We start from the raw sequence: 25,736 nt of genomic DNA on the forward strand, positions 1-25,736 counted from the left end.
GTAAATATGTGTAAAATTGACAAAGAAAACAACTGGAAATGCAAAATACAATGGCCGCTCTGTGGTCATGTGATGTGATCACCAGTTAAATGGACCAGTTTGACGGATCAATGACTGATTGGAAACTGATCCCTGATCGATTACCAATCGCAATTTTTGTTGCATGGATCGGTTCAGGTACTGTACTTACTTTATCAACAATAACAACTTGACTTTAAATTATTATAACTAAAAAAGTATTGTGAATATTGAAATTCCATTCTATGATATCTTGGCTTTATGTTCATATCACCTTTTCTTTCTACCAAAACAAAAAAGAGATGATGAAAACAAGTTACCTACCCCTTTTTACAAATATGAAATAATTCAAGATTAATTTTACAAGTTTCACTTTAATCTTTCACAACCTTTTTGTTTCAAAGCAGTAGTCCGAAGCCGAAGGCTTGTCGAAATGGAGGTGGGCCTGTAAAATTAACTACTACACCACAGGCACAGTACAGGCCAACACGGCAACAGTCACTATAGCCATTGGATAAAAAAATCTGAAAAATGTATACTTCGGGCCTCTGAAATGGAAAGTTACTACTTAGTTGTGAAGACTGCTTTTGGCATGGTGCTGTAGGAAGAGGAAACACGTGAATATTAATGACAGTCAACAGAATTCATTGCTTTAGATTTGCAATTTTTTGACAAAAAGTTTTTCCAAAATTCAACAAAAAAATATTACGATTCAATATTCACCATTACTTAATTATATAGAATTTCAAATAAAAATGTTTGATTACTGTTGAAAAAAATTACGCTTGCACAAGATAATTTCTAACTCAAAATAAAATCCAAGCCCCCATCCCCTTCAAGAAGGCTTACTTCAGAACAAAAAGGTGAACTTTGAGTCATTGTGATGAACTAACACTACCATATCTCAGGTGTAACCCACCCACTGCATTAGATTCAGATTGAGTCAAGATATATATATATATATATATATGTATATATGCTTTTTGTTTAAAAGTGGACAGAATTAAGAATGGCTGTGAAAATCCTAAATCTGTTTTTGCAATTGAAAAATGTTGCAAATTTTATTTTTTCTTAAAATATTTGTTGTACTTGTCGAATGGTACATGTATGCATTGAATTCATAAAAAGTTAAGTTTCAGAGGAGTTGCATCAATAACGCCAAAAAATTTCAATGACACTAATTGGCATCTACACTTCATATCAATCTCTAGTGGTTTCAGAGAAGTTGCATCCACAAGGTTTTTTTACTGTTGAATGCTTTGCAGGGCACAGCTTGATACAACAGCAAAAGTCCAGCCACGAACAGATGGTGTAAATATGGACACCACACCATTCATAATTGATACAGCCTTGATTTTCAATTTTGATTAAATATTTGACACCGATAAGAATTTGACCACAATCAAAGTGGCCAATTTGTCATAAATCGTTCCAGTAACAACCCCCTGAAATCATTCATAGCCTTCTTTTTTTGGTATAGTACTTATGGTACAATTTTACTTTATATGGTGAAGTTATTGTCAAGATACTGGAAAAACAGCTTGTTTCTGGCCCCTATTCTGAAATTGTTTCAAATTGAAGAAATCCATTCCTATTTACTCCAGTTATTGTCCTGTAATCATGAAAAGGCTTGTATTTGGTCCCTAATTCCTAAGCAGTACAAGAAACAACCCCCCAAATCAATTCCAGCCTTCTATTTGTGGTTTTGCAATAAGTGAAACAATGTCTATGTAATCTATATACTTAATGTCAATTTTTTGTCCAGACATCATAATAATACTTGTTTCTGGCCCCCTTTTGACCCTTAATTCCCAAACCACGACCCCTAAAACCAAAACCAATCACAGCCATCCTTTTGTGGTGTGGCATTTTAAAGAAATCTATTCAGTTTTACTCATTGACAAGTTATTGTCTAGAAACAGAACTTCTATGGATGGCGACAGCAGAATGCAAATATATGACTATTTTTTTGTATAAAAAGTTAAGACAGAATGCTCCAAGAGTAATAAAGGAAACCAAGATTCTAGAGGAACTCAAAAGAAAGTAAGCCAGGGACAAAGACAAGACGTTGAAAACAGACAATCACTACAAAGAACATTAAGTTACTAAAATAATACACACAAAGTAACAAAAGTAAATGAGCAACTTGGACTCCACTAAAAACTGGGAGCACGGATCAGGTGCAATGATAGGGTAAGCGTCCTCTGCTTTTCTAGAAACACCCGTTGAGTTGCTCATAAAAAGTCAAGTCCAGGGTAGACGAAAGAGGAAAGGAAAACTATGACACATTGAACAAATCAGTTTTCATAGTGCATTTGGATACACCAAAAGTTCGTGATGATGACCATGAAACTTCTGCAGTGATGACTTCGATCTTGTAGCAACAAAACCCTGTTCCAGAAGTCGAATTTGTAAGAAGTCTAGGTTGATACAAAAAGTCTACTCTTGTATCCAACAAGCATACTCATGACAGACGGAAGTACTACACTTGTAACAGTGTCACTAATTGTGGGGCATTTCCTTAATGACAGCTCCAAAACCTTAATTTTCAAAGAGAAATTTTGACCACAATTTATAACCAAGCATTCAAATGATTTGTCTTTCCATAAAAAAGGCCGGAAAACAATACTTTGATGAATTTGAAGGCTCCCTTAACGTCTTTTTTTTTTTTTTGGGGGGGGGGGGAGGGGGGTAACTGAGGACTATTTTACATGTAAAATCTTCCATGGATATTTTCAAATGTTGGCAGCAATGTATCCTAAACATGAAAATAAGTTTGGGTAAGTGTCAGTCTGTAAAGAATCAAGCATGGGAAAAAGACAAGATTTTTCATATGATATCAAGTTGAGTTATGATTTCATTAAAATGCACTGGATTTCAACATGCAATTTCTGATTTTTTCCATTTTGCCTGATTCTTACACATACTTCCACTTAAGGAGGTAGACCTAGGGTAAGGGACACAACTTGTACAAATCATTGGAATGTTTGTATTCAGCATTTTACATCAATCTCGTGAAAGCATCAAAGTAACTTGGATTGATTTTATTCTGTTTGAAAGCTTTGAAAGCTTGAAAGGCTTTAGTGAAATTGAATATGATACAAACATATTACTGATTTCAAGAGTAATGTCCCTTACCCTAGGTCTACCCACTTAATCACTACACCAGGGATAAAAGGGTGAAGTAAACAATAATACTAAGAAAAATATTTATGTTTATTAGGGCACATTATGATAAATTTACATTTTACATACCAATATAAGAATGAAATAGACCCCCCAAAAAGCCTATAAAAACTGGGTGCTTTATTCAACAGAAAATTAATTGACAGTAATCATAATCATCATTACATGTTCCTAATAATACAATATTTTTATCATTAATTTAACAATAGATTTATGATGGAGTTCAACAAAATGTAGACAGAGAAGTATATAAAACTCTGCTGAATTTAAAGAAAAATGACAGTAATCACAAGCATCACAGTAATAGACACTACATATTCCTAATAATATAATAATTTTATCATTAATAATTAAAACAATAGATGCAAGATGGGGTTCAACAAACGCTGCTCAATTCTATAATAGTCTAATTAAAACTAGACATATCAATTGTTCCATTTTATCACTGCATGTGCGATTTAATAATCGTCCATTCTACTTCCTGTTCTTGTGACCTTTTTGATCAGCCTGAAAGATTTCATCATTCATGATTGTAAAAGCATTATAGAAAGAGAACACCCCAAGTGTACTGAAAAGGTCATCTGAACAGAAAGTAGAATGGAATGTTGTTAAATACTATATGCAATGACATTATGCGACAATTGTTAGGTTTAATATTAATTAGATTCAGTTCTATAACAGGATCTGTATGTATGAAAAAGATTGTAACTTAAGGAGGTAGACCTGGGGTAAGGGACATGGCTCTAAAAATCAGTGATATACTTGTATCATATTCAATTTCACCAAAGCCTATCAAGCTTTCATTCAAACAGAATGAAATCAATCCAAGTTACTTTGATGCTTAAATAAGATTGATGTCAAATGCTGAATACAAACATACCAATGACTTGTAAGAGTTGTTACTCTAAGTCTACCTCCTTAATATTTTCACAACAGTAAAACTTGTCTAAACTGAACCCTGAAAAATGACAAAAACCTGTCTTAACCAGACATTTTTAAAACCCCTTTGTAACTAGTTTAAATGTATTTTAAATATAGGTAAACCCAAGACCTGTTTTGACATCTAAACAGAACGAATTTTACAGTACGAAAGGGATTCAGCTTAGACAGGTTTTCCTTATGTTGGTAAGTGTGGACCCTACATGTCCTTCCCTTCTGGGATGGGACACCTCTCCAAATACAACAATATACTTAACAAAGAATTACATATTTAACAAACAATAACATAGAACAATAATTTACAAATATTACAGCATTGTTACACAATAAGTCAAAATGGGTCAGAGACAAAAATGGCTGGGTTGCCTTTAAGTCTGCAAACAGGAAGAAGAAGTGCAACTGACTAGAAATAGCATTCCACAATAAGTTGCTTACCAAATATCCAGTAGCTATGTTATGAAAATATTTTCCTAGCCAGCCTGACCAACTTTCACCATTCTGTAAGCAGACTTGTACCTATGCAAACCAGCCAAAATTGTTGACAATGCCTGGGGAAAAATGACACTAAATTAAATTGAAGACACACCAATGAAATCCTCAGTGTAATGTTCAATTTTCATTCAGAAGTCAAATGTGATACACCCCAAAAAAGGCTACATATTTTTATTTTTGTAATTAAGTTGTTTTATGGGTCTATACTATGAAATGTGTAATTATTCATTCAAATCTGCCTGCTCTTAGGAGATAATCCACATTGAAAATCCAGTAGATTCTATTGTAGTTGAGCGCCATTTAGAGTTATCTCCCTTAATTTTGAAATCTACAGTGCATTCTATATAATTTTTATCTCTTAAGAGCATGGGTTATATGAAAAACCACATATTAATTTCTGTTAACTATGACATTTCAAACAAAATATCAAAAATAACAATATGTAGGCTTTTTACCCATGAATCACATTTTGCATGATTCTTAGCTGGAGTACTACTTAATTCATTATTTATAAAATCTACATAACATAATAACTTTCTTTTAAAATTAAAGACGTTCATTAATTATTCACATCAAAAGTAGACAGAATGACACAATAAAAAATCACTACTTAAAATATTACCATTACCAAGGCATTGATTACAGACTACCAGCAATAGTTCTTCTGAAATTTGTATATACATGTACTTATACATTCAATATCTGTCTAACATCTATAATCCATGACAGCTGTGGATCCAACCCCAAAACCCCACACCTTTTGATGGATAATTTTCTTAATTTCTTACAAAATTTTAGCAAAATTGAGGAAATAACCAGAAACCCCAACCCTCCCTTTTTTTCAAATTCTGGAACAACCCCTACATGATGCCATGTAAGAAATAACAAGATACACGTAGGCCACAGTGAGCATGTCTCCAGTCCCCACTTGCCCCAAAATGCTTGAAAAGCACCAAATCTTTAAACAGGAAATTTCCATGCTACAGATCTGAAATTGATAAGTGCCTTGTGGGACATAAATCATATCAAGTGACTGTGATTTGCAGTTTAACTGATGGTTGGATGAACAGACAGAAGTAAAGCAGCATATCCCTCCTCTTTCTTGGCATTGTGGGGTGAGGAGGGGGGGTAATAATATCATGAAAATGTTAACCGCCTCAATGAATATGTTGATCACATAAAGCATCTCCTAGTATCAACTTTTGTTTTATTCGAAAGAGTAATCAAGGGAACCAAGGTTATAGCGGTAATCAAAAGAATGTAATCCAGGGACAAATACCAGACATGGAAAACAGACACACACAACAAAGAACATAAAGTAACTAAAATCATACATACAAAGTAACAAAAGTAAATGAGCAACTCGGACTCCACTAAAAACTGGGAGCATGGACCAGGTGCACCGGTAGGGTAAGCATCCATTTTGAATCAACAGAAAAACCTGGCCCAAAATAAATCTGCACAGCACAGTACCCAAAAAAATCAAGATAATAAATTCACAAAAAAAAAACATTGAAAATGAAATACATGTAAGAAACTTATACACTTACATATACATGTAGATTATACATGGCTTCGAAGGTCTGATACTGATAAGGGATGTGATATAATAAACGCCATGTAATGATTAAGTTATACCAAGTTATTATGGTAATTTCAAATATAAATATAAGTGTTCATTATTGAAATATTCTCATTAAATACCAAGTGTGATTTGGTAATTTTCTTTTAAAGTCCACTACAGTATTTATATAAAAAAGTTAACCAATAGTGCATGTATTTATGAACTTAAGCATTACAATAACTTGTTAATTTACAACAGTGAAAATTGTTAAAAGAAATGAGATCAAAGCAAAGAAGCATAACCTCACAATAGCAGATACAAATTTATAACTAAAGCCAAAAATTCCATGAACAAGTGTTCCCCAAAGGTTAAAATTGTGCTGTATTGACAAAAAATGACAAATAGGCTTACAAACTGATTCCAATATACAAATGTACCTGCTGATTGGGTGTATAATGGTACACCAAATTGAATGTGCTGTGTTGCCTTGTAAACCCCCACTCGTACCTTAAGTTGATAAAGAACAGCACCCAAAATCACTTACAATGTATGCCCGTCTATATAAAGCCACACATCAAATTTTAAATCAATCCACCTATTAGTTACTAAGATTTTGGTGATGAAAATTTCTCTATCACTAATAATAGTAAAAAATGCCTCACAAAACAACATGTTGATATCAAACAACACCCAAAATCAGCAAAACTTCATCTATGTAAAGCAATATACAAAATTTGATATCAATCATTCTTTTGGGAGCCAAGATAAAATTGCTATAAAATTCGGACAGATGGACAAGGTGATTCCAATATACTACCCACTCCTTGAGGGAGGGGGTAGGGGAGAATAATATACCAGCCCTACAATGTGTTAGGAAAGCTAGGTGAACAAAATTGTTTTAGAATTGCCAAATTAAAAAGTGGCATATTTGTGCCTAGAGGTAAGGTTGCTTTTTAGTAGCCAACATAAATCATTGACAAAAAATCAATCATTGATACACAATAGATAATTAAAATACAATGACATCACAACTAAATCAAATGAATTACAAATATATTTCATACAAGTCACATGACAACACTTTGCTTTTCAGCTGTAAACAATCACAACCATGTGACTGTCAGCTGACTAGACTCGACATGACAAATTGGGGACAACTTCAACTGATCATGTCTAATACCAAACTGTTGAGCTGTAAAGATCCATCTAAAGAAAGAGACAAAAATCTCTCTGCTGCTTTTGCACTAACACTTCTCAATGAAGGCAATCGTAGCAAAATTTTGCTGTAACGACGAGGATCATTTGGATACCTTGAAGCTGTGTAGCGTCTCAATGATTCTAGTACTTTCCCCTGCATTGCAAGAATCTTCACCTTGTCTTTCAGCCCTGGTGCATCTTCAATTTCAGAAAAGAAAACAATAGCAAAAAAAGTAACAATTGTACATTGAATTCTCTCCCTTTGACCAGAATTATTCAGGTTTTACCACATATATCAAACAGTTAAAACTTAGCTAACCTAAGATTACCAAAGAGTTGCAATTTAAAGGCAATACAGATAATGAGAAAAGAAAAACATATTGAACAGTGTATGCTTAAATCATATGGAAATTGATTTAATTTCTGAAACTTTCTTTTGTTTTGTGTTTTTTGTAGTCATCTGCTCTATGTAGTTAGATAAAACAATACTTGTGATTTTTTAATGTCTACTACATAAATTGGATAAAAAAAAAGAAATCTGTAGTGATTTTACATTTTGTGATGTTTAAGTTCACTGAATGACTTTTGTACATTTTTTCCAAAGTTGTATAGATAAGGACGTAAACTTTTGCCCAAGGAAAAACAGGAGAAATATGACAATGACCTAAAAGGTGTATACTGATAGTTTGTAATTGCAGTAAATGTTGTGATATAATGAGCTCAGAAGTGGTGGACTTTGATATAAATTTGCATATGAATTTGAGTTATATTCACACATTATTGGATACCTGTTTTTTAGGAAATCATCTTTTATAGTTATCTGTGTTGGAATTATTTTGATAACCACAAACAAAAACTTAAATACATAATTGATAAACAATTTAAGTTGTGCCAACAAAGTTAAATGCAACTATATTGCTAAAATCAGTGTGATTCTTTGAGTACAACTAAACAACCAACTCACCAGGGTATGTCAACACTATAGCATTGACGCAACAAAACTCAGTCAAGTCAATATCTATCTCTTTTAAACGAGCAGCAAAATCTATAGTTGCTGTGATCAATTCTTTGCCAAAACCGACACCTTGAGCTAGCTCTGTGGGTACTATCAAGCCCTCGGCAAACTTAATACAGTTAGCTGTATCTACTGACCTAATGAGAAGATTCAATCCATTTAAGTACAAGTCCACATAAAATTCAGATACTGCCTATGGTAAAGTAATTCATGATGTGGAAAAACCAACAAAAGATGTTTTTTTTGGTCTATATATGCTATATTTTTACATAACAATAATTATTTCTGTATTAAGATATGCACTTTTGAGAAAATTTTGCATTCATCTCCCACTATAATCAACCAAATGGAACCAAATCAAGAACGATAACTCTTGCAAAGTGCGAATTTCATGTACAATCTAAATAATTTTTATTTCAAAAGCGAAACATCAAAATGAAACACTGGTTATGTGATCAGTAACTGTTTCTAAACAAAAAATAAAACTGGATTTGGTGGGTTTTTGACATGCATGAATCACTTTCTGTCTAGTTTTTGTTAAGACTGATACTTAATTGTTTGCAAAAAATTATAGTTAATACAAAGATAACAAAGTCTCCTTGAGGAGTCTATTGCACTGGCCCCATAATGACCTTTATCTAAGCCTTCTGATTGGTTGAACTTTTTTTAAGCGCTTCATTGAACTGGAATTCAAAAAACTCGTGTGTAAAATTGTAGATGTGACTCTTGTCTGCCAATTCGTAAACATGGAGCGGTCAATTTCCTATTCCTGGTCGAATGGCTGTCTCTTTGACATATTCACCATTTCAATTCTTTATTATAGCTCATAGACAAATTTGGTAATAAAACAGTTATTAAATGGGTTGGATGCAATAGACCAGAACATTTGTCCTTTGGTACTGAGAATGATCAAGTGTTCTCAGTACCAATATTCTGGTCTATTGCATCCAACCCATTTAATAACTGTATAAGGTCAGACAGATTTTGCTATGGTAAAATAGATGTGGAATCTATTTGCTGACTGTTGATATACATATTTGTAGTCAAGAGAGTATTACTTGAACGACTCAAAAGAAGGCAGAAATATGTTCTAATGTTACAACAGTTTGCAAACCACAGGGATATCAATTTCATAGGGTGTTCCTGACTTGCTTCAAAATTTTAACAGCAAATCTTCATTGATTAATACTTTTGGTATTGTACTATTCTTCATTCAGCCTCAAACAAGGAATTATTTAATATGAGGTAAACAAGGTAAAGGAGTGGGGGCATTTGGCACGAATATGGCCTAAATGCATCAACTTTGTTGTGATAACAAAAAAAATTGTCAAAACATACAAAACAAATAAATGCCTGTATTAGGAAAAATGGACTTTTTTTGGCTTTGATTCATTGTAATGATATCAAAATTGTACAACAGTTATACACCAGTCAACAAAAAGCTGCTGAAAATCATAAATTTTGTTAGTTTTTTTTCTCCATTTTTTTATCAAAAATATTACCTGAAACTAACAAAAATACAAAATGAATGGAATATCTGAATTATGGGTTAACTTCAGACAGTTGTTTTGTCCTTTTTGCACTAGAATTTTCAGGAGAGGAGTTTTAATGTTTTCTCAGTTTTTATGGATATAAGTCTCCAAGTTCATAATTCAATTATTTTTTTCCAGAAAATTAATTTTCAGTTATATTTCAGACCAACTAGAACCTTTAACAAGCCCCTTTTCCTTTCAATATTTTCATTTATATTGAGGTACTAACACAAAATTAAATTTTCTGCAGAATTCAGGGATGAAATGTTAGAAATAACAAAGAAGAAAACAAAATCTGATATGAATGAAAAAAAATAATAATTTGCAGTTTTATAAAAATAAAAAATTGTAACAGTAAAATCTGTGAGCGTTAGTCTATTGTACGTTTAAACGCACACAATAAAAATAAAAAATTGTAACAGTAAAATCAGTTTTTGTAAACCCAGACAATCAATGGTTTAAAAGGAAACTCAATTTCACTACCAGTGAATTTTCTGAAGTCAGATTTCTACAGAGAGTTTGAAATCTTTTTCTTCCGATAAACACACAAAGAGGAATATAATTCTGATTTTAATAAACTGAGTTTAGGAAAGTTAAGTGGCCTTTTTCACCCATAAATGTACCTCAAACTCTCTCACAATCCAACAAGGGCCTATAAACAACATTTGGCTGTTATTTTTTCACTGCTCGATAGGTTTACTTTCTCTTTGACACAATCCTAATGCCTTTCTCTATGTACATGTATTTTTAAATTTAAAATTACTTACCGGTAGTATCAGATTAGTACAGAGTTTGATTGGTTTTAGGTTCTCATCCCATAATGCATTAAAGATCTGCAATAGGAAGTAACACCAAGACCAATCAATCAATCTAACAACATTGATGTGTTGCATATACCGTAAGACTACATGCAATATATACCTGTACGACAAACGAAGAACATTTAGCTCCATAAATGCAGCTTTCAATAGACTCATCTGGTCATCAATACACAGTCCTTTAAAGCCTGAAAATAATTAACATTCAATAAAAGAAAAAATATTAATTCTCCTCCTAATACTAGAGAGAAAATTAATTTATGCCTCTACAGTACATGGTTACTTACAAAACATGCTGCAGGATTATAGAATATTGTCACATTTGTTCCAATGTACAATTCATATCATAGTCATTTATAAATTGACATAATAATAACTACACTCCTTGAGACGTTCACATTTCCCATTTTAGCATTCGTGAATTGTTTATCGTGTGTGTACACATCGTTTCGCATTCGTTTAAATGCATGATAAATGCACGATAGAAGCGTTTGTTTCAACACACGCTAGGAGCGTTAATTTAAACACACGATAGAAGCATTTGTTTAAACGCATGATACGAGCATTGTTTAACCGCACGATAGAAGCGTTTGTTTATTTTTGTACTTTGATTACTTTCTTGATTTAAATTTTATTTATATATTTTTTGCTATTATTGATCTTTATATTTTCATTAATTTCATTTTCTATTTTTTCTTTCGTCTATCATGCATTTAAACACACGCTGTGAGCGTTTGTCTATTGTGCATTCAAATGCACGCTGGGAGCATTCATTTATCGTGCGTTTAAACACATGCTTGGAGCGTTTGTTTATTGTGCATTTAAACGCATGATCTGAGCGTTTGTTTAAAAGCACGATAGAAGCATTTGTTTATCGTGCGTTTAGTGTTCGTTTAGGTATCGTGCATGCGTGACCTAAACATCTCAAGGTGAGTAAGAATGACAAAGAATAAAAATGAACTACATTGTAATACAGTGAAACCTGTCTAAACCAAACCCTGAATAATTTCAAAACCTGTCTAAACCAAACCCTAAATGATTACAAAACCTGTTACAACTTTTTTTAAGACACTTTCATATTAATTTAAATGTATTTTGAACATTGGTTAACCAAACAAATGTAAAATCCAAAATGGGTTCAATTGCGATAGGTTTTACAATATCCTTTTTAAAAAAATTACTTTTTTAAGTACTACAACATTTCTAAGAGAATTAAAAAAAAAAACGCAACAAAAAGTAAGCATTCTGAGAGTATTATGTAGATATTCAAGGTCTCAGACCAGAAAAAATTTATGTTGAAGAGACACAACAAAATACAATCTTCAAGCATAATTTGTTGACGAGTATGCAATAATTTTCTAAGTCCAAAGGCCATAAATACCAATAAAAGACCAGTACAAATTTTAAGCTTGATCTGCAATTTGTCAATGTAAACAATGTACCAATATCAAATATAATGCGAAAAGGTATATATGTATATTTGCAATCATGGGGGAAAAGTGGAGAAAAACTGAGATTTTGCACTAATTTTCCAAGTCTAAGAGCCATATCTCTGCAAAAAATCAACAGACCAAACAAAATTTAAACTTGATCTGTAACTTGTCATGGGAAGGCAAAACTGATTTGTCGAACTGACGGAGGGACTGACCGATTCGCTGATAGGAGACTAAAAATAACTTATAAAAAGATTGAAAGCCTATAATCTTGCACATCTTTCCAAATTCCATTGATATAAAAGTACCGTTAAAAATACATTTTTATCACATCTTAACACAGATCTTGGGTTTAGCAACAAAATTCATCAAGAGTTTAGCTAACTAACATCAACACGGGTAAATAAAACCCACACAAAATTAAAAATGTTTGCATCAAAATAAAAAAACTTATTATTTATCAATAATTTTCCCATTCCAAGCCGTTGATTAAACATGCATGTGAATTTTTTACCACTGGGCAGTGATCAATTTCAGCGAGTGAATTTTAGCCATTCTGCATTATCCTTGTTTTGTAAAGACTTCATGGGAGAAACTTCTGATTTTAACTATTCCTCCACTTCATATGGTAAAAGTAAGATTTTAACATGCTTGCTTTACCATCTTAAGTGGAGAATTAAATTAAACTACTTATTACTGAAGGGGGAATCTAAATATACTAACCTGGAACCTTCTTGGCCCAATCAATAATAAACTTTAGCTCTGCATAACCATGCTGCATGATCTGATTAATATCAATGTACTCTGAATCTAGATGACCTATAAAGAAACCACAGAATAATAATTAAAGATTGTGAGAATGAACATTTTCACTAGTATAGCACAGCTGAATGAGTTAAAAAGAGGGCAAATGTCTCTTATAAGTGAAAAAAAATCTCACAGATTTAACAGGGATGACTGTTGATACCTACATGTATATTCTAATTACCGGTAATATGCATTTTATTAGCAATCAAAAAATAGTCTGGAAGAACACAGCCACAAATTTCCTGTGATTTTGTCAAAGCCTTTGTAAACAAACAGTAGTCTAAGATAGTCTATGATGTACAGATCTAAAGGTAATGTGAAAGAAGATGCCTCAAAGAGAAACCTATTTGAGATGAGTTTGAGTGCCATATAAGATCTGTTCATATGCATAAAAAAGCTGAATAGGGTCTTTGAAGTTAAAGGTGGCAAACTATTGCAATTCTACTCCTTTTTAAATGGTACAACTTTAAGACAATTTCACAAAAAAAATATCCTACCACTATCAAATTTTGGAACCAAATCAGGTTTGGCTTCAACAAGTCCAGTAATAAGTGAATCTTCTTCTGGTTCCAGACTTTCTGGAGGAATATTAAGGGTACCATCAGGGTTGATAAGGCCACGGATATCTTCTATTCGTTGTCTCTTGTTTCTATTTTTACCCCCTGGTGATCTGTCATCACGCACAGCTAAGAAAAAAACACGCATACAAAATTTTTATTTTAAAATTTCCAGTGAGTACATTATAAACCGACTAGTGCAGTTATCAGTGAGAACATTATGAACAAATCAGTAGAGTTATCAGTAAGTACATTATCAACCAATCAGTAGAGTTTTCAGTGAGTACATTATGAACCAATTAGTAGAGTTATCAACAATCTATCTATTATACAGTCCCTAAGGCAATCCGCACACATATCTGACAGGTAGATGACAGCTGACGGATCAATAACCGTTGACCACTGACCAATCTGATCACAGTTTTGTTATGTGAAATGACGAATGATCAATTCATGCAACAAATCCCATATACTACATTAGATTTACCTTAAATTTAAGGTATTAAGGAGGTAGACCTAGGGTAAGGAACACAACTCTTAAAAATCATTGGAACATTTGTATTCAGCATTTTACATCAATCTTATGTAAGTGCCTAATTAACTTGGATTCATTTTATTTTGCTTCAAACAAAAGCTTGACAGGCTTTGGTGAAATTGAGTATGATGCAAACATATAACAGATTTCATGAATTATGTCCCTTACCCTAGGTCTACCTCCTTAAATCCTTTGATGGATTGATGACCGATCAGAAACTGATGGGTGATCGATGACTGATCACAATTTTAGTTGCTTAGATTGGTTCAGGTACTGCATGCAATTGTAAAGAATACATCTATGCAGTAATGTCATATCAGCAAACAAAGGATATAAAAAGTTGTGTTCTAATACTTTAACAAATTTCTTTTTCTAATATAATATACTTTGTGTACTGCAGCTTGATATGACTGCACAAATTGACCCTGAGTGGTTGGGCAAGTTATGGACAAACCATTGAATTTTGATTTCTACAAGGCAATGACACAGGATAAGAAGTTGACCAGAATTGAAATGGCCTTAATTTTAAAATGGTTACAGTCACAACCTCCAAAATCAATCCCAGCTTTCCTTTGGGGCTATGACACTTTGTAGTATAATTTCATAGAGATCCATTTTTTTACACAATGTATAATTCAGAAACACCTTGCAACACAATTTGAAGATTCATTTACTTATAGTTAAGTTCTTGTCCAGACATGAGAATGGAAAAAAAAAGAATTGATATGGTGAAACGAAAAAAGTACACTTGTGTATAACTTAAATCCAAAACTAAAAGAGTAAATACTGTCAGAGATCACCTAAAGGTCTTCAACAAGTGTAAAAACAGCTTTGAAAAACACAAAGAGGCTCCAACAAAAGTAATAAAATCCACAGTAACAGAAAGGGGAAAATTTCAGGAATAAGCTTGTTTCTGGCCTTTTCTTGACCCTTCATTCCTTACTTGTTCAAATCTTAAGCGCAAAATCAAACCCCAGTATGACCTTTATGATAAATATTGTAGAACAATATTAGAGTTAAATAGTTAAAATTTTATGAAGTAATTGTTTTTTGCCCCTTATTCCAAAACGGTTGGAGCCAAAACCCCCAAATTCAATACTAATCTTTCTATGATGGTTTGTTGTAAAATTTCATAACAATCAGGTGGCTATTAAATATTCTAGTTTTTGCACAAAAACCAAGTGTCAAATTCTTCAGTGGTCTTTAAGCGCATGATACGCCTGTTGCCCTTTTAAGTAGTCCTTACGCTGTTAATGAATTTATATGATCAATTAAAATTGACGTTTCCATGAAACTAAGTACCTTTTATATTTATTATTCGATCATCATTACAAATGGTCTGTTTTAAAGATTTTTCAACGAATAAAATTTCCTTGGCCATTGCCAGCTTTTTTTAAAGAGTAAAACTTCATAACATGGAAACCTAAAATTTGACATGTATACAAACCGGAAGGGAGCATATTTCAATTGATATGAACCAATCCACAAAGTTTAAAAAAAGTTGGTGAAAGTGTTTTTGAGTTATTGTTTGAAAACTTGAAAATCTCCCTTTTTTAAGTATAAAAATTCATAACAAGGAAATAAAAAATCTGAAATTGATAAAAATGAAAAGGAAGCTTACGTCAATAGATATGAACAATTCACCAAATTTTCATTAAAATCGGTGAAAGCGTTTAATTTTGAGTTATTGTCTGAAAACTTGAAAATTTCCCATTTTTTAAGTAAAAAAAATCATAACACAGAAACAAATAATCTGAAATTTATAAAAATCGAAAAGGAACTTGTGTCAATATGTATATGAACAATTCACCAAGGTTTCATAAAAGTTGGTGAAAGTCTTTTTTGAGTTATTATTTGAAAACTTGAAAATCTCCCTTTTTTAAAGGAAAAACGTTCATAACATGGAAAACGAAAAATCTGAAATTTATATATGTCCCGTCTTCGACAGGCGTATAAAAATGATACTGGCATAGAATATATATACATGTTTGTAAGGTTGTTAACCGATATTGATAGTTTCACAGATAAAACCTTCTAGGTTCCCTAATCTTGATAGGAATTATACATGTATCTGCCTGTAATAATCTTGAATTTTGTGATATAAACATAAACATGCTAGGGGGTCAGTACTTCAACTAGTCCTGGGCTATGCACTAAAATTTCATTTACCCAGGTCCTGGATCATCATACTTTACATTTAAACTCCTATTTAGAACCTTTCACTCTGGTAAACTCAAACCCTTGAACACCTCTATTTATATCACATTAGTTGATATAATATACCAGGAAGCTCCTTTTATGTGCAAGTTATATTTGAGGAAAACATGCAATTCTGAATACAAGATGACCGGCAGAAATCCACTACCAGTCTGTCCATCCAGGAAGATCCTATGATGTAGGCATCACAGAGTAAATTTTATCCCACTATTTAATTGCTCCAATGTAATGTTCAACTCATTAAACTCTTTAACTTACGATGTCAGAGAGGACAGGGAATTTCTGTGAATCAAAAGTTCTCTTAAGAAATGACTGTTATATTTTTTTGGTCTAAAAGTATGAAGAAATAACCTCAATCACATGGTGCACCTTAAATAACCAGGGGTAGAAGGTTATTTTTAAGTGTGCACCATGAGCACTGAAGTTCTTCCAAATAGACTGAAATAATATAATTCATTCCTTATAATTTAATTTTAGAATCAAAATTCAATGCTTAAATCATTGAAAAAGGTTGATGATGCCATAGTAATGTACAAAATTTGGTCCATGAGATGATGGACAAAATTTCTTATCCGATAAGAGAACTTGTTACTTCTGAAATTTAATTATTAACAAAATCAACTAAATCAAAGGGTTATTTCCCTTTATTTCAAGTGTAGTCTGCTTTTGTATGTACTATTTCAATTTTACATGTATCATGTCAGTAAATTACAAACGAACATTTACTTCTTTTTAGAAAACACAAGTCTGTGATCTCAAGTGGATGAAATTATTTTGTAAACAAAATGTGGCAGGTGCCAACAACTACCTGCATCTTCCAATGATACCCGGTAAAAAAGCATCAGGAATACAGTTGATCAGTAGAATTTAATAATACATGAATACATGTATTTACATTGTAATTTCTCCCTAGCACATCTTCGAGAACCCCTGATAGTGTCACTGTACTTGCAAATGTGAGTTCTATAATACTGCTAAGTACTTATCCATATAAATTCCTGATACTGCCAATGGTATGGGTGATAAAAAGTAAAGAAAAAACCATCAAACAAACTTCCTTTTTACTTCATATGCAATATTTTTAAATAATTTTAGCCCTTTCTGTATATACATATCTGTATACACAGTCATATATTATGTATTTATGAAAAACATACAGTACCAATCCACATGAAATTCAGACAATGCCAATGGTCAAGCAATCCATGATTGTAGAGAAACCCACCAAACAAATCATGCCTTTTCAGTCTACATATGCTATATTTTCACATAACAATAATCATTTTTGCATTCAGATCTGCACTTTTTAGAAAATCATACCATACACTCATATCTCACAAAAATCAACCAAATGAAACCAAATCAAGAACAATAACTCTTGCAATGTGTCAATTTCATGCACAATCTTTCTAATTTCAATCTCAAGAGTGCAACAACCAAATGACAAAGACTCACTGTTATGTTGCTAGTAAGTGTTTCTGACTAAGAAATAAATGTAAATTTGGAGGGCTTTTGACATGCACGAATCACTTTCTGTCTGATTTTCATAGACTGCTACTTAAATTATATGAATAAATACCTTCTTTCTTCATCCCAGCATCTAAACATTTCTGAAATCTGCAATGCTGACAATTATTTCTTGTAAACTTGCTAACAGTGCAGTTTCCTGAGCCTTTACATGTGTATGTTAGGAATTTCTGGACCGTTCTTTTGAAGAAACCTTTACATCCTTCACAGGAAAAGACAGAATAGTGATATCCAGAACCCTTGTCCCCACAGACCAGACAAGGGGTACTAGGTTCCTGGAATTGTGGAGTCTGACTTGTGTCGGTACTATGCTCCATTGTTGTTGTTACCTATAAGAACAAAAAAAAATGTAAACATTCTAAAAAATATGCCATTTCAATTTTTACGGACTTTTAATTGACTGGTTGACCCTTTGCCAGATGTTTCATGTATTTTAGGACAAGAACTTTGACAAATTAAAATGATTCAGATTTGTACAAGTCCAAAATGGATAATGCTGATTTTTATTGTATTAGCTTAATAAAGAAGCTTACAGGTAGGTATGTCATTGGGACACATTATTCTGACTGGCTAAATCCTAAAAACTGCCTGTTTGGTGGAGATGCAGTGACTTTTCAAAGTTTTTGATTTGACCCAGCAGAGGATCAAAACAAGAACCTCCCACTCTGAAGGAGAGAATTCTACTCTAAGACCATTATGGTAGCAACAGACTTCTGAAAATAGGAGAATCCAACATATTTATGTGTTTTCTGATATCAGTAAATTATCTTAATTTCATAATAATTTCCTTCCTTACCAAGACCCATAAAATGTATATGGCTGGACTTTTGCTTATAATCTAAAATAGGTGATGCACAATGGGAATATGTAATAAAGATTCTGTTAAAAAAAATCATCAAATTCCATTCAGTGGGGTTGAAGGAGTAACTGATTAACCCTCAGTGTATTGGAAGGAAATACAGATGGATGGACACCCTTATCACTATACAAATACAGTGTGGTTACAAATGTACATTTGTACCAATACTGGTAATTGCATACATTGTATACTGCTGAAAAAAATTTAAATGTCGCAAATCTGTCCACAATATAATGAGGTGCACTTCTTAAATATGCTTACAAATACTATGCTACATGTAAGTAATAATGGTTCAATACAAAAGTTACAAATTACACAACATGTAAGTACATGTAGGTACCCCCAAACATAAAATGACAAATAAAGGTAAATTTCGACATGCTAAAATTATAAGAAGAACTCAATCAAACATTTCCATACTAACATGAAGTGCACATTCTCAATATGTACCAGGGGTTTCATTATTTTTTTGCAATGCAGATACCTTTGGTTTTGTAAGAGTTACTTTTCATCATTTTGTTTAATAAAAATGTATGAAATTTTTAAATTCTTGAGGTACCTTATAGTAGTTTAGAAGGATAAAAGTACATGGTACCACCTCTTAATGAAAGAGTAATCAAGGGAACCAAGGTTATAGCTGTAATCAAAAGAATGAATTCCAGGGACAAAGACCAGACATGGAAAACAGACATACACAACAAAGAACATAAAGTAACTAAAATCATACATACAAAGTAACAAAAGCAAATGAGCAACTCGGAATCCACTAGCATGGACCAGGTGCACTGGTAGAGTAAGCAACCTCTGCTTTTCTAGAAACACCCGCCGAGTTGCTCATAAAAAGTCCGGGTAGACAAACGAGGAAAGGAAAAGTATGACCCATTGAATAAATCAGTTTTCATGGTGCAGAGGGATACACCAAAAACTTCATCAAAACCACATTACACATGTACATTTATACCAATTGTCAGACACAGCAGGTATACATGTACAAGTTATAAAGAACTTTTAAAAAGGTCACATCATACTTGACATTTAATATTGTAATAACATCTGTACATATTATAATGACATAGTAAATATCAAAATACAATGAACTATTACAGTGAAATCTTTCTAAACTGAACCCCCTTTTGGATTTTAACATTAGTTTGGTTTAGAAAGGTGCTTAGTTTACTAAGGTTCAAATTGATAAAAAGGGACTTTAAAAAGTGTCAGTTTTAGACTAGTGTTCAGATTATTCAGGGTTTGATTTAGACGGGTTTTCATTTTATTTAGGGTTTGGTTCTGACTGGTGTTCAGATTATTCAGGGTTTTGTTTAGACAGGTGTTAAGATTATTCAGGGTTTGGTTCAGACAGGTTTTCAGATTACTCAGGGTTTGCTAAGACATGTTTTCAGATTATTAAGAATTTGCTTTAGACAGGTTTTCAGATTATTCAGGGTTTGCTAAGACAGGTTTTCAGATTATTCAGGATTTGCTTTAGACAGGTTTTCAGATTATTCAGGGTTTGGTTAAGACAGATTTCAGTGTATAAATCAATATGATACATGTAATGTCTTTTTTAACAAGTTATGGTGTGTGAAGAGTGATTGTTTGTTGGGGTTTAACATCCGAGCAGCAATATTTCAGCTATATTCAGACGATGAACATGAAATGGATGATAAAATGAACATGAAATGAAAAAAGAAAAGGATGGGACACAAGGATAATAAGGTCAACAAATTTTGATTGCCACTAGAAAAAGGGGGATGGGTAAGGTCGGGCAATTTAGCCTCCTGTGGCGGAGCGCAAAGGTTCCTACTTCTATTGAATACCACAGCAGGATTTTTTAATGTGTGAGGAATGTGACATCTTTCCCAACATGGTGCACCACTATGGTTTGCAGTAAGGTTTGTGAAGAGTGATACATATTGTCTTAATTTTAATTGATTTTCACACTTCTTGACCGGTGTAAGAAAAATATTTTGCGTCTCTAGAGAGTTTCAGGTTCTCAGGTGTTGATTGCCCAAACAAGAAAGGAGTGATTGGATGTTGTGTGGTTGTATCTGTCTATAAAATCGCATTGGTTGAGAGTGGCATTATGATGTTCATAACATTATTTTCCCCATAACAACTGTTAACGTCATAGACAGACAATAGAAAGAATTTCCAATATGACAAAGATGGCAATGAGGCATAAGTTTTCGTTTAAAAAAAATCAAAGACACAGAATCGACAAAAAATGTACAACTAACAGCTTGATGATAATGAATAACTCTAGATGTTAGAAATTTCAATAATCAACTCACTATCATTGTAGATTCTGAACATTAACATTACACAACTCAAAGTAAACTCCATTCTACAACATTTCCTTTTATTTACATTTTATATTTTTTTATTTATTTATTAAACTTAAAAAGTATATTATATTTACAATACAAAATCATATCAATTTTTCTATATTGTCTGTACAACAATACCTTATCTGCAATGCTGGAAATGTTATTGTGAAAAAAAACATTTAAGGATAGAATCAGGTAATTTCAATGTATGGTATTAATATTAAACATCTTGTAACTATAATTTGAGTCCAAAGGTCAAAGTCATTTAGAGGTCATGAATATATGGGACACATATTCTCAGTGTGATACACTTTTAAATTCCATATGACAAATATAGTATGCCTACATGAATGTGGAATATCTAAGAAGTTATTGCCCAGACACGAATCCATGTTAAAAAACCTAAAATTTGACCTTGTTGTCAAGGGTCAAGATCATAAAGGGGTTGTGAATGTATGAAATTAAGAAATAATTCAGGGGTAGATTTGTACTCATTTTAACATGGGTATGGCACTTATATTCAATTATTTAACACTGAGCAACAGTGAGGTGTTAAATGAGAATATAAATGCCAAACCCATGTTAAAATGAGTACAAATCTATCCCTGAAACCAATTATTTCTTTTCTTATTTCTTATTTTCTTTATTTCCATAAGCGTATCCAAATAAAGCTGTTCTGTTTAACCTTCCCTGTATAGAAGTTAAGAAATAAACCACATATCCAAGTAAACCATCTATTAAATAAGTATCAGTATCAGTATCAGTAAAGCATAAGATAACCTCTCAGCAGTTAAATCATTGCATAAACCTTTATAAATGAGTGTTTTGTCTCGAAGCGACAGCAAAAGAAAAGAGACAGTGCGCAGGTGCTAAAGGTGAAGTTGTACCGACATATACAATATACTATTTGGCAATATGAAGACGCCATAGTTGAAGAACTGTTTAATGCCCAAACAGCACTATTTCAGCTACATACTTGTATATCTGGGCAATGAACATGAAAGGGAAAATACATATAAAACCAACATGAAATAATGATAAAATGAAATATGGGATGGGACACAAGGGAATTTCAACTGCCACTGAAAATTGGAACAAATGGGAAGTGTTGGGCAATTTAGTCTCCTCTAATGAAGCCAAGGCTCCTTCTGCTGTAGATTACAACAGCACAGTTATTTAACTATGAGGAATGTGGTGTTTTTTCCATCACAGTGCACCACTATGGTTTGCAGTCAGGTTTTACACATAATGGCCTGACGACCCTGCATGAACATGTACTGTAGCATGCTAGGGGTACCCCAACCCAAGTGCTTTATGGGCAGAATAGGCTAGGGTTCTGAAAACTATTTAGTCACCTTTTACCTTTTTCCTACATGTACATTGTATATTAACCGTTAAACTTGCTATTGAACTTTGTTTGCAGGAGGTATTATATTATAATGTCTGTAAAGATGTCATTACATGTGTCTATGAAATTTACAAATCCAAGATCTGTTAATTCATTATTGATCCAGGGGAGCTAAGGAGAGAGTGAAACTAAGAACAAATCCTAAATTTAGGTTCTAATTAATTACAATGCAGTTTGAATAACAAAGAGAAAAAAAACATAGAATAACAAGTTGTGTTGCTAAGTGTCATGATGATATTTATTGGGGTGGTTGTAACTAGATCCAATTAAAAAATAAGGGGGCAAGAAACAAGTATTTTTCCAATTTCTGGATTATACATAGTGTAAAATCAAATAGAGATCCATTTGTTTTTACATGTACCACTACCGTAAAGGAAAACTTGTGTTGATCAGGTTATGAAACTCACTCAAATTCTAGCCTGAGTCCAGAATACAATTTTTCAATATATTTACTTAACATAGTTGTAAAGATTTTTGCTAAAATTAGCCAGCCCTGCCAAAAAAAAAGCGAGTATCGGACTGGCGGGCAGGCTTCTATTTCTAACTCTGGGTTGATTTTGGGGGTTGTGACTTGAACCATTTTAAAATTATTCATTAAAATCTAGTGGAATTCTTTACTATTCTTTATTTTTTAGGTTTGAACAACTATATAACATAAGGTTACACACATTGTTGTGCTGGGTATACCAAAGACTGGGCCAAGAGTAATCAAGGGAACCAAAATTCAAGCAGAAATCAAAAGAATATAATTAAAAAAAATGACCTGACAGGGAAAACAGACACACACCGAGGAACATAACCAAAATAACACTTACAAAGAAACAAAAGTAAATGAGCAACTCAGACACCACAACAAACTGGAAGCATGGCAAAGGTGCACCTGTAGGGTAAGCATCCTCTCTGCTTTTCTAGAAGTAACCACCATGTGGCTCATAAAACATCAAATCTGGGGTTGATGTAAGAAGTAAGGAAAACTATGACACAGGGAACACTTTTGTTCTCATGGTACATACATTGTATATAGATGAAAATATCTTTATTTCTCATGCACCCAATGATCATTGGTACAGTCCTTTCCTTCAAAATTCTCAACAACAAGCCTGAATAATAGAGGACTGTATAGGATTCAACTAGCCCGGAACAAGAAATGTACATATCATCTCACTAGCCCGAATTATTTTTTACAAGCCCCGGGCTTCAGGCTAGTGGCTAGAGGAGAGCACTTTTGGTATGGAGAAAAGAAAAACAAAAAGGAAAAAAAAAACAAATCACAAGACACAGTAATGTATATGTACAATACATGTACATGTATATACACAATGGAATGAGCTCAGGTAAATTTACAGTCCATGTCCTGAAGCTCATGGCTACACCTGAATCCTTCAGCCTGGAGTAATAATATTCTCAGTTAAACATACTATAGAATATAAATTTACAGACTTTCCACAACAGAGATTGCTTAGTACACAACATTAACAGTGAGAATTTTTAGTGTATTGCATATTTGATAATAATACTTTGGTGTAAATTATTTTTGTTGCTCCAGAAATGCTGCACATTCAATAATAAAATGGTATTCATCACCTATGCTACATGTACACATATTATAGAAATTACAAGTTTTGTTTTCTCTATCAATATTCTGCCAACGTCCAATTTTGATGGATAAATAATGGTTTGTAGTTTTGAATTTACAAAATTTGATTGCATATGTAAAGGAAGTTAAGATTGGACAGCAACCAAAATTGCTTACAATGTATACATTTGTGTACATGTCTTATATAAAGACACATACCAAATTTGAAACCAATCCATTCAGTGGGAGCTGAAATTTTGTGATAAAATTTCTCTACCATAGTGAAAAATGGCCCATAAAAAGAAGTTGACATCAGACATAAACTAAAATATCCTTACAACATATACAAAAGTTACATTGTATACTGTTATTAGACAACTGCTTATAAAATATACAAAATGAAGTGCCCCCATAAAACACCAAGTTTAAATTGTCATTTAAAAATTACCAAAGCTTCATGCATGTCTTGCTTTCAAGCAACACTAGTTTACCTGAGCTGGTGGAGATATCTGCTGTCCAATGATCTGATCAGCCATAAATAGTCCACTGCCACTGTCTGAATGGTCTCCTGTCACAGGGGAAGACAACTGAGGCTGTTCCATTTTCGTCATCTGCATTGTTCCAACAACAATGGATGTAGACACAGGCTGATTGCCCACTGTTGAAAGGTCTGTTTGATGATAGACATCCTGAGGGTTCTGCTCATCAGAGAACATCTAAATAAAATAGAAATCCATTCAACAATTTGTTAAACAAAGCTACGTGTACATGTAACTCTAACCTACATCTTTGTGAACTACATATAAAATGTATCTGAGAACAATTCATTACTTAAAAATAGAAAAAAAAATATACTGTTACATGTACATTATCAACTGTTGATTGATATATATGCACATGATTACATGTACATATGTTCATTGTTTTTTACCACCGAAGACTTTTTCATGATGGATCTACCTATTATTATTAATTATTATCAGGGGTGTATATGGGAATAGAAGAATGGGAGGACGTGCAGGCTGACTAAAGAGGAGATGGACACCATCATGCTTCATTTCATTTCAACTGACATTTTTCATTGTGGTTGGGTTGTCTGTTTGACTTATTCACCATATTAAATTCTTGCTACAATGTATCTTCAGTGATTTCCTTTCTAATCAAGCAATTTTATTAAAAAAAAAAACAGTAGGACCCAGTCACCATGCACACCGGCCCTTGATCTGTCTCATTTTTCCACAGTACATGTAGTAAATTTATCCTACATTGTATAAGAGTAGACCAGAAGACTACATGTATAGTGTATTTCACCAGTTGACACTATTAATGACTAGGATTAAGGAAAACAATACTGTCATGACAGTTAGTTAGAACATTTATTTTTATTATAGAGGTCAAAGTCATAACAGTATTTTTTTTTTAAATCCTAAAAATCAATCAAGACTTCAAATGGTGGTATGACACCTGATAAAATGTCAAGAAGATTCATTCACTTATTGTCAAGTTACTGTCTGGACATCATGAAATTGCTTGTTTCTTGCCCCTTTTTTGTCCCTTATTCCTAAACTATTCAAGTCACAACCAAAAAATCAATACCAAGCTTCCTTTTGTAATATACATATACAGCACCTTGTGGTATAATTATTTCATAAAGATCTACATGAACAAACTTTTACTCAAGTCATTGGCCGGTTATGATGTGTCCACGGACAATGATGCCTGCAACGAT

The 25,736-nt window shown here is 32.8% G+C and overlaps 1 protein-coding gene across 4 annotated transcripts in view; it reads right to left on the minus strand.

The window, feature by feature from the left end:
- Positions 1 to 3,216: 3,216 nt before the first annotated feature.
- LOC148617079 (retinoic acid receptor RXR-alpha-B-like) overlaps positions 3,217 to 25,736 on the minus strand; it is a 29,505-nt gene continuing 6,985 nt past the window's right edge. For all 4 annotated transcript variants that reach the window (XM_088584377.1, XM_088584380.1, XM_088584379.1 and 1 more), the window contains 7 exons: positions 24,499 to 24,723; positions 17,890 to 18,166; positions 13,499 to 13,687; positions 12,918 to 13,013; positions 10,865 to 10,949; positions 8,361 to 8,548; positions 3,217 to 7,594 (listed from right to left, as the gene is read on the minus strand). In XM_088584377.1, the coding sequence (XP_088440503.1) occupies positions 7,359 to 7,594; positions 8,361 to 8,548; positions 10,865 to 10,949; positions 12,918 to 13,013; positions 13,499 to 13,687; positions 17,890 to 18,166; positions 24,499 to 24,723 (1,296 nt within the window). In that variant the 3' untranslated portion in view covers positions 3,217 to 7,358. The remainder of the gene's footprint in view (positions 7,595 to 8,360; positions 8,549 to 10,864; positions 10,950 to 12,917; positions 13,014 to 13,498; positions 13,688 to 17,889; positions 18,167 to 24,498; positions 24,724 to 25,736) is intronic.

This window comes from Perna viridis, chromosome 5, assembly GCF_037379345.1.
Source record: "Perna viridis isolate PV_CMFRI_1.1 ecotype Kerala chromosome 5, ASM3737934v1, whole genome shotgun sequence".
In the NCBI taxonomy this organism is placed as follows: domain Eukaryota; kingdom Metazoa; phylum Mollusca; class Bivalvia; order Mytilida; family Mytilidae; genus Perna; species Perna viridis.